The following is a 10,860-nucleotide window of genomic DNA, read 5'->3' as shown; positions in this document are numbered from 1 at the left end:
GTCCATAGGTCATAATCTTCGATTATAAATCTGGTTTTGGTTTCTGTAGTGGTAATTCTGAAGCTTGATCTAAAGTCCAGATGATGGTGAGTTCAAATGTCAAACATTAGACACCAACCCGTTAAATTATTTTTTTAAATGTTAATCAAAAATTGTTATAATTTAGAAGCATAATTTCGCTGTTAAATTGCGATACCGAACTGAACATCATTTTCACTGTACCTTGATAGATAGGACAATAATAAACCAATTTATCCACAAGTTTGTTGGCACTTTATAATTACACTCTGTAGTGGCTCAGCGTGCTATTCCACTGTGATTAAGAAACAGGCAATGACGCCACTTTTATCAGCAACGCCCACATCCCATTTATGAAATCCAGACTTAGTCTTGGAAAAGTTATCTTGGGACCTCCTGCCGCCGAATCGGCAATGCCGAGGATACTGGCAGGTAAACAGTCTGCGGTCGTTCACCTGCAATATCTTTGTACAGTTGGTCGGCCTCCTTGACAGCAGTTTAAATCGTGGTGTTAACATATTTTAATTTTTCTCTTGCGTGTCTTTTTGCCAGTTAACTGAAGTCTGCGACCTGCGACCAACTAGAAACGGGCCACTTTATTTCCAAGCATGTTGCAGGCCATTTTATTCTTCTGAAGCCCCGCATCACATCGCACGTCGGACGGGCGCGACTCACCTAAAGCTCGCCATTCGCTGTACGCGGCCACTGATTGGTTACAAACACTCGAAACTCGAGTAGCTGTCACCGGGTTTGATAACTGACACATCTATCAGGGCTAAGAGCCAATCGGAGTGCAGTGTGGGCGGACCGTACGGGCAGGTGAGCATAAGTGCGAGGGGAGCGGCGCTGAGTTTAACAACAGGAGTGACTTATGTGAGTGTTTACGTGCTCCCGAGGGATGGCCGAAGCTTTCAGTCAGGAGGCCGTTTTGGATTTCCTCCTTCGCCACGGTGGAAAGGTGCGGAATGTGGACTTGACTGCTCATTTCAGAAGCTTCCTGAGGGACCCTGAGGGGCAGCTGGAGAACCGAGAGCGGTTTAAAAAGTTTGTCAACTCGCTGGCCGTGGTGAAGGTAGAAGACAGTGTCAAATACATCGCCCTGAAGAAAAGATACGCGGAATTCATCCCCGAAGAGGCTCCTACAAGCGAGGTGCTGATTGAGCGTGAGAAGATAAAACCGAAGGTAGCCAAAAGTGGCCTGCCTCGGGATAGTGGGCAGCTTTCGGGTCAACCGAGTGCACTCGGGCCCGAGCTAAAGCCCCGGGAGCGTAAGACTCCGAAAGGGAGCGGCAGGACCCGCCGGGCCCGCCAGCCGCCCGACTATTCAGCCGGGGAGAATCCGGACGTTGCCTGCGGCGTTGTACAGGCGCGGAACCTCTCGTCCGGAGGACTGCCCGCAGTGGTGCGAGGTGGAAACGGTGCCGATGAGGCGAGTCGCTCACAGAGCGAGTCGGCCAGGGACGTCAGCAAAAGAGCGAGTGAGGATCAACCGGCTCGTCAAAAGGATCGCCCTGGGGCAGTGCTCAACAACGTTGAAAGATCTGTTGCTTGTAAGTCAAAAGCACAGAGCGCCAGAGAACATAAACGCAACACAAATCCGGCTGCTTCTATAGAGCGTACAGGTGATACTGCGAGATTGTTCGATGCTAATGGTAATTGCGGAGGCAATTTCGGTCAACCTCTTTTGGTTTCTGCCACAGCCTCGCCTATCCTTTCTCATGTTGCCCCGCCTATTGCTAAAAATAAAGAGCGAAAACATACCGATAAAGAACTTCCAGACCGCAATTCTGTAAAACCCATCCCTGAATTCGCACCGTGTAAATATAACGATAATTCCATTGGAAATTTTGTAGGAGTGTACGCTTCTCAGAGAACAGAGGGAAATCCGCCTTGTGATACAAAACTGACCAGTCATTGTAGGGGCTTGTCTTCGAAGACACGCCGGAGCAATGCAAAAGTACCGGAAGAATTCCCGACTAGTGGGGACGTGCAGGTGTCGCCTGCAGGTTCAGGAGAACGTATCCATCAGAACCAGGGAGAACTGGGTTGTTGGCCACTTGCTGTGAGTGGGCAGCCAGTGGGTAACGGATGGTATCCTGAAAAGGATTCGCCTGAAAAACACGTAGCCCCTCTTAAAGGAATGAATGGACCTCCTCACGATATGCTATCACCCTCCAAAGTCAATAATCATACAACAGTTCCGAAAGTAATTGATGCACCTCCGAACGTAAAGGATCCGCCGGCAAGTTCAACCCAGACCTCAAACCACAGAGACTGGAGAAAGGAGGAACCCTTAGAAAATAAAGGACCATCTGAGGAATCTTCATTGGTTCCACTTAACTCGAAAGAGCATCAGTGGATAGTGCAAACGGCTGCAGGATTGTTTGAACAAGCGCGAGCCTTATTCTGTGATAACCCCAATCTGGCCATAAAAAAAGACTTTATTTCTGGATATACAGTCCTTCACTGGATAGCAAAGCATGGCAACCATCGTGAACTCACTAGATTCATTGGTTGTGCAAGAAAGTGTAAAGTTACTTTAAATGTGAACATTAGATCTAACTGTGGCTATACTCCTCTGCACATAGCCACTATGTATGGACAATTAAAAGTTATTCAATGCCTAGTTAACAAATACAACGCAAATCTTAATATAAGGGACCATAGTGGCAAAAAACCTTGGCAGTACCTGAATAGTGATTCTCCCAGAGACTGCTTCCAGCTGTTGGGTGCTCCTCAACATAAACTTGCAAAGCCTTCTCAAATAAGCAGCACATTCTCAGCTAACGGCATCAGCATCAGTCGGCAAAAATCATCTAATGCTGTTACTAGAAAATCATCATTTTCTGCTCTCATTAGATCCCCTCAACTAATGCACAAATTTATGCACTTGCATTCTGATCATTTGAATTCAATACACGAGGAAGAAGAGAAAATGGACTGAAAAAGAGCCAAATTTAACAGATTCAGTTTAAAAATGAGAATTTCCATGTGCAATATTTAACATTATGATTGCGTTTTAACAATCTAATTTAATTGAAAGCCTGTTGATACATAATAGGGTTTGAATTTTTGTTTGCTTTATCTTCATTGAGTTTAGAACATGCAACAATCATTTAAGAAATGCCTTTCACTATTGAATGGAATGTATGGAGGATTATGAAGTGGGGTTTTAAATTATAAAATTTTATTTTTGAAACGATGTAAAAATCCCCCAGATTTCTGCCAAATCTGCTGACTGCATGGCTGGGTTGTGCTGGGATCCAATTGTACAGGTGCTAGGACTATTGCCAATCATCCTTTATCTACACACTTGATTGTAAATGTTGGTAAACTAATTTTGGAGGGCCTGAATGCTGTTCTGTTCCAAAACTTGTGATCTGTGACATACTGACTAGGGAAAAATGGGGGAGGGTTTCCACTTACCCCTTTCTTAGCCATCTTCACTCTACCTTGACAGCCCAACTTTCCCAGCAATCAACTTAATTTGTGGCAACACACACAAAATGCTGGTGGAACACAGCAGGCCAGGCAGCATTTATAGAGAGAAGCGCTGTTGATGTTTCGGGCTGAGACCCTTCGTCAGGACTAATTTGTGGCAATTGTGTTTATACTTTCCCCTTTTTGAGCGCTAGTAGTGTGTGGTTTGTTCACATCTGTAGTGATCAGGGTCATTACACATTGCTAAGATAGTCTTGCTGTACTTCCCAGTGCTCTCCTTACCACCATCCCTGATCTGATACTGAAATTCAGCCATCATCAACCCCATAGCATGCCATAGATGGGAATCCCGGTTTTCCAGATATGTTGGGAGATAATAGAAAAAGGGAATATTCAGGAAAAAAGGGAAGGTGCCACATGAACTGGGAAGAACAAACCAGTAATAATTTAGATCTGTAACATTATTAATGTACATACTAATCTACAATTTTCTCCAAGTTTTGTGGGCAACTTGTGTCACTTGTCTATAATTCCATTGGGATTGTGTTCAGAAGCTGATGCTGAGAATCTTGATATAAAGTTGAACTTTGTTAGGGTGTATTTATTGAAACCAAATGCAGGAACACACTGGCTGGTTGTGAAAATGGAATGTGACAAGAAGGCCAAGACGAAAAAATGTAGGTTCCTTGGTGTAGAAAGGTAAATTATCCTAACTGCCCATATTCTGATATCTGCTCAAACACCATATGCAAACCAAACATCTACAAAACCTCAGTACCTGAAAATGCTTGAATATTGTTTATAAATAAGAGTCATGTTGTCCAGCCCCAGTGCTATCACTGTTATAAGGTATTACATATTGACACAATGTGAGGTGCTTGCCTGTAGTACATTCAGAAGCTGAGATTTGAGGAACCTGAATAGTTGTGTTGATTTTACATTCTCTTGCATTTTTTTTACTTCACTGAATTCCTTCCTTTTTGCTGTTCCCTCTCGCTCTCCCTCTACAATCTCCTCTCCATTCCCAACTGCACTTCCGTTTTTAATCATCTATCCAACGTTCTCTTGATTCCACACTTTGCAATGTTATATACTTTTTTCCAACTCTTATCCCATTCTCAGTCTCTCCCATTTCCTGAGCTCTTCCCTACATGAATTGTTTTACTGTTTTCCTATTAACACCAACAATACAGTGCCTTTTAATTTAGTGAAACATCCTGAGTTGCTTTGTTGACTTGTTGGCATTAAGTAGGTCCCTCACCAAAGGAGTAGACAGCAATAACCAAGTGTTGTGACTCATAATAAAGGAAAACATTGGAGGTTAGAGAAGGAATTCCAGAACGCAGAGCCTTGGTAACTGAAGGAAGCTACCGTAGATGGAGTTGCATGCCATCTTGGACAATGTCTCCCATCCACTCCATAATGTACTGGTTAGGCACAGGAATACATTCAGCCAGAGACTCATTCCACCGAGATGTAACACTGGGCATCATAGGAAGTCATTCCTGCCCGTGGCCATCAAACTTTACAACTCCTCCCTTGGAGTGTCAGACACCCTGAGCCAATAGGCTGGTCCTGGACTTATTTCCACTTGGCATAATTTACTTATTATTTAATTATTTATGGTTTTATATTGCTATATTTCTACACTATTCTTGGTGGTGCGACTGTAACGAAACCCAATTTCCCTCGGGATCAATAAAGTATGTCTGTCTGTAATTTAAATCTGAAAATGATCAGAGCTCCTCCCATTTTGAATTTATGGGTAATTTTGAACTGCTTTCTTCCCCTGCCTTCATCCCCCTAGCTCCTATCCTTCTGCAAGCTTGAGTCCACTTCTCAAACCAAAAGCAGATTTTTGCTTTACGTAGGTGTGACTGCACTCTGCTGACCACACTCCTTGAGTGTGCGCCTACCATGACTGGACTTGGTGAGCGTAGCTGCCTGTGTCGTCACTGTAGACACATTCCCTGAGCACCTCTTCTTGCATCAACAACATGTCCTTAACACTCAAGTCTTTATTAGAACCTTGACCAAAGTCGTTAAATACGTGTTTATCAGCTTTCTGAAAGCTGCTCAGTGTAAAGCAATGTACACACATTCATTGGCTACACACCTTAATATTTGTATTTACCAAAACAGTGAGTATAATTGCCAAATAGATCTGTACCAACATGGTACTTCTACTCCTTTATTATACCTATAGTATTTATACCAAAAGCATATTTGTCCTCCTTGAGCACCTTAATATGTTCTGATACAGTTCCAAATACTGTCAATTGTTCTTGACTAGCAGCTGTCTGCAACATTTGTAACTGATGTTTTAAAATGTAATAAAGACGCATATACTAAAGGCACAGATCTGGTGACCCTGTGATTTCTATCTCAGAGGCTGAAGTCAGAACATTCTTCAAGATTGAACTCTTGCAAGGCATTAGGCACTAGTGGTGGACCTGGCTGGGTACCGAAAGCCTGCCCTGACCAGCTGGCTTGAGTGTTCACTAACATCTTCAACCTCTCACTGCTGCAGTTTGAGGCTCCCACCTGCTTCAAAAGGACATCAATCATACCGATGCCCAAGAAGGACAGGGTGAACTGCCTCCACGACTACTGCCCAGTTGCACTCACATCTACTGTGATGAAGTGCTTGAGAGTTTGGTCATGGCTAGAATTAACTCCCGCCTGAGCAAGGACCTGGATCTGCTGCAATTTGCCGACTGCCACAACAGGTCTACAGTGGATATGATCTCACAGGCTCTCCACTCAACCTTGGATTGCCTGGACAATGGCAATACATACATCAGGCTGCTATTTATTGATTGCAGCTCAGTGTTTAACACCACCATCCCCTCAGTCCCAATTAACAACCTTCAAAACATGGGCTTCCACACCTCCCTCTGCAACTGAATCCTTCCTCATCGAGAAACTGTAGTCAATGTGGATTGGTAATAACATCTCTTCCTCGCTGGCGATCAACACAGGCTTATCTCAAGAATACATGGCTAGCTCACTGCTCTTCTCCCTTGGTTCATGCCCGTGTGGCCAGGCACAGCTCGCACGCTTTCTATAAATTTGTCAATGACACCACTATTTTTGGCAGAATTGCAGATTGTGATGAGATATACAAGAGTGCGATGTACTGGCTGGTTGAGTTGTGTCACAACAGCAACCTTGGAATTGGGTAAGTTATTATCTCAGGCATCTTTATGTAATCTTATAGATATGAACATTGATTAGGAATCATCTTGTTGCAGTGTTCTTTCGTTAAGCAGACTGATGACATTTGGGAGGGTACTGACCCTTTTCCAAAGGGTTATCAAGGGACGAGCTTTCTTACTTCCATCCTGACTGCATGATGCTGAGTGCTCTTCCTGGCTCAGAAATGGTATGTAATGTAGGAAGAGGCTCCTCCTAGAATTTCTGTCTCAAAAGCGAATGGGGTTGGTGTTGCCATAGCATCAGGAGAAGAGGAGGCATCTTTTCTCTCCATTCAGAAAAAAATAGGGCTTTACCATCTTGGACCTACTGACACTTTTTTCTGACTGATCCAGGGAACATAGGACAGGCATCTGGTGGGACATTGTACTGGGAAGCTGAATACTGGTTCCTTTGAAAAGCTGTATACAACATGTGCCCAGCAAATGGGAAGGTGAAATACATCTTGGGATAGGAAGCAGGGACAAAACCAGCCATTTTATTTATACTCTGCTCTCCATTATGTTCACACCCACTCACAGCACATTTCTTGAGAATATCTAAAGGAGCACATCTATAGTTAAAAACATAAATCACCATGAGCATTCAACAGGTCAAGCCACATCTGTGAAAGAAGAAATTGAGTTAATGTTACAAGTCAATAGCCATTCATCAAACTACATCATAAGGATGAAATAAACAATTGTGCTAGGTCCATACCTGGTCAGTAGGTATACAGTAGGCATAGGGATATACTCCAGCATTTTTTAAGCAAAGGGGATTAATTAAAGGGGAGGAGCAAGTTAAAACACTTTGTTGTGTATTTAATATTTAGACCACAAGATTAGGCCATTCAGCCCATCACATCTGCTCCACCATTTGATCATGGCTGATCCATTTCCTCTCAGCCCCAATCTCTCACTTTCTCTCTGTATCTTTTCATGCCCTGACTTGTCAAGAAGCTATCAACCTCTATCTTAAATACACCATTGACCTGACCTTCACAGCCACCTGTGGTAAAGAATTCCACAGATTTACCACCCTCTGATTAAAGAAATTCCTCCTCATCTACTTTTTCACTGGACCTCCCTCTATTCTGAGGTTGTGCCCTCCAGTTCTGGACTCCTCCACCATAGGAAGCATCCTCTCCACATCCACTCTATACAGGCCTCTCAACATTTGATAGGTTTCAATGAGGTACCCCCATCATTCTTCAAAATTCCAGCAAATAAAGTCCCTGAGGCAACCGTTGCTACTCGTATGACAAGCCTTTCATTCCAGAATCATAGTCATGAACCTCCTCTGAACCCTCTCCAATGTTAGCACATTCTCTTTTTGATATCCAAACTGGACACTATACTCCAAGTGAGGCCTTGCCAGTGCTTTATGAAGCCTCAGCATTACATTCTTGCTTTTATATTCTAATTCTCTTGCATTTTCCTTCCTCACCACCAACTCAACCTACAAATAAGCCAGTTGAGGAAATGCTGCACAATTTTCAAGGAGTTCTGAGTCCCTTTGCAACTTGGATTTTTGAATTTTCTCCCCTTTTAGAAAATGGTCAATGCTTTTATTACTTCTACTGTATTCCATTTGCTACTTCTCTGCCCATTCTCCAAATCTGCCCAAGTTCTTCTGCACCTTCCCTACTGCCTCAACACTACCTGCCCCTCCACCTATCTGTGTATTGTCTGCAAATATGGCCACAAAACCATTGATCCTGTCATCCAAATCATTGAAATAAAATGTAAAAAAGAAGCAACCCCTGTGGACACCATTAGTCACCACCCGCCAATCAGAAAAGGCTTCCTTTATTCCCCACTCTTTGCCTCCTGCCAATCAGCTACTGCCCTATCCATGCTAGTATCTTTCCGGTAATACCGTAAGCTCTAAATTGTTAAGCAGCCTCATGTGTGGCACCTTGTCAAAGGCCTTCTGAAAGTCCAAGTACGCAACAATCACCTATTCTCTTTGGTCTAGCCTGCTTGTTATTTCCAAAAAGAATTCCACCAGTCTGGTAGGCAAGATTTTCCCTTAAGGAAACCATGATGAATTTGGCCTATTTTATCATGTGCCTCCAAGTGCCCCAACACCAGATACTTAACAATTGATTCCAACATCTTCCCAACCACTGAGGTCTCATTTTTTTCTGCCTTCCTCCTTTCTTGAAGAGTGGAGTGACATTTGCATTTTTCTAGTCCTCCAAAACCATCCCTGAATCTAGTGATTCTAGAAAAATCATTGCTAGTGCCTCCACAATTCCTTCAGCTACCTGTTTCAGAACCCTGGGAAGTAGTCCATCTGGTCCAGGTGACGTATCCACCTTCAGGCCTTCTAGTTCCCCAAGCACCTTCTCCCTAGTAATAGTAACTGCACTCACTTCTGTCCCTTCACACACACAGACATCCGGCATACAGCTCGTGTCTTGTACTTTGAAGACTGATGCAAAATAATTATTCAGTTTGTCCACCATTTCCTTGACCCCATCACTACCTCTCCACTGGTCCAATATCTACTCTCAGCTCTCTTTTACTCTTTATAAACCCGAAAAAATAACTGGTATCCTCTTTGATATTGCTTTCTAGCTTACTTTCATATTTCATCTTCCCTCCCCTTCCCAAAGTCTTTTTGGTTGCCTTCTGTTGTTGTTTGAAAGCTTCCCAATCCTCTAATGTTTGCTCTATTACACACCCACTTATTGGTTTTATCTTGCCTTTGACTTCCCATGGTTGGATCATCCTGCTTTTAGGATACTTCTTCTTTGGAATGTATCTATCCTGCATCTTCCAAATTGCTTCCAGGAACTCCAGCCATTGCTGTTCTGCCATCATCCCTGCTAGCGCCCCCTGCCAATCAACTTTGGCCAGATCCTATCTTGTCCCTATAGTCCACTGTAATATTGATACAACTGACTTTAGCTTCTCCCTCTCAAATTGCAGGGTGAATTCTATCATATTATGAACATTGCCTCCTAAAGGTTCCTTTACTGTAAGCTCCCTAATCAAACCTGGTTCATCACACAACAACCAATCCAGAATAGCTGATCCATTAGTAGGCTCAATCACAAGCCACTCTAAAAAGAACCTTGCAGGCATTCTACAAGTTCTCTGTCTTGGGATCCAGCCCCAACCTGGTTTTCCCAATCTATCTGTAAATTTAAATCCCCCATGACAATGTAACTTTTGATTTACCTTTTCTATCTCCCATTGTAATTTGTAGCCCACATCCTAGCTTCTGTTTGGAGGCCTATATACAACTTTCATCAGCACCTTTTTACCCTTGCAGTTTCTGAACTCTATCCACAAGGATTCTACATGTTCCAATCTTTCTACAGATTTGATTTCATTTTTTACCAACAGAGCCATGCCACCCAATCCGCCTACCTCTGTGTCCTTTCAGTACAATGTGTTTCCTTGGATGTTAATCTCCCAACTGTAATCTGCTTTCAGCCATGACTCAGTGATACTTCCAGCATCATACCTTCCAATTTCTAACTGTGCTACAAGATCATCTGCCTTATTCCGTATACAATGTGAATTCAAATATAACACCTTCAGCCCTGTATCTGTCACCCATTTTGAGTTTATCCCCCATTTTACACAGCAACTCATCTCACTGACTGCAATTTTCCCCTATTATTTGCCGTCTTTCCTGACCATCTCACTAAACACTGTCCCTGCTTGTAAACCAAAAGCCTCATCACCCTGGTTCCCATCCCCCAGCCAAAATTAGTTGAAATCCTCCTCACAGCTCTAGCAAACCTGCCTACATGGATTTTGCTATTATCTTTTTAAAGAAAAGTTTAATTTTGGGCCTAATTTTATTCGTTGGGTTAAATTAATCTACTTGTCTCCTACCGCTCAGGTTATTACTAACTCCCAAATTTCTAAGCCCTTTAAATTACAGTGAGGAACTAGACAAGGTCGTCCTCTTAGTCCTTTACTTTTTGCTTTAGCTATAGAACCCTTAGCAATAGCACTTTGAGAATCTAAGGACATTTCTGGTATACTAAGGGAAGGTAGGTCTCATAAAATTTCATTATGCGCTGATTATATTTTACTTTTTATCTCTAACACTGAAAGTTCTTTACCTTCGGTTCTTTCTTTAATCTCCCCGTTTAGTCCTTTTTCAGGATATAAGCTGAACCTACATAAAAGTGAACTATTTCCTTTAAATGACCTAATGTCATCAAATGCCAAATTTCAG

At 42.9% G+C, this 10,860-nt stretch overlaps 1 protein-coding gene across 1 annotated transcript; it reads left to right on the top strand.

The window, feature by feature from the left end:
- The first annotated feature begins 606 nt into the window (after positions 1-606).
- On the top strand, positions 607-5,816 carry LOC132404583 (ankyrin repeat domain-containing protein SOWAHB-like). The gene has a single exon (XM_059988842.1). The coding sequence runs from the start codon at positions 917-919 to the stop codon at positions 2,960-2,962; it is 2,046 nt and encodes a 681-aa protein (XP_059844825.1). The 5' UTR covers positions 607-916; the 3' UTR covers positions 2,963-5,816.
- The last annotated feature ends 5,044 nt before the right edge of the window (positions 5,817-10,860 follow it).

This window comes from Hypanus sabinus, chromosome 14 (assembly GCF_030144855.1).
Source record: "Hypanus sabinus isolate sHypSab1 chromosome 14, sHypSab1.hap1, whole genome shotgun sequence".
NCBI classification, from domain to species: domain Eukaryota; kingdom Metazoa; phylum Chordata; class Chondrichthyes; order Myliobatiformes; family Dasyatidae; genus Hypanus; species Hypanus sabinus.
This window is presented reverse-complemented; position numbering and strand designations above follow the sequence as displayed.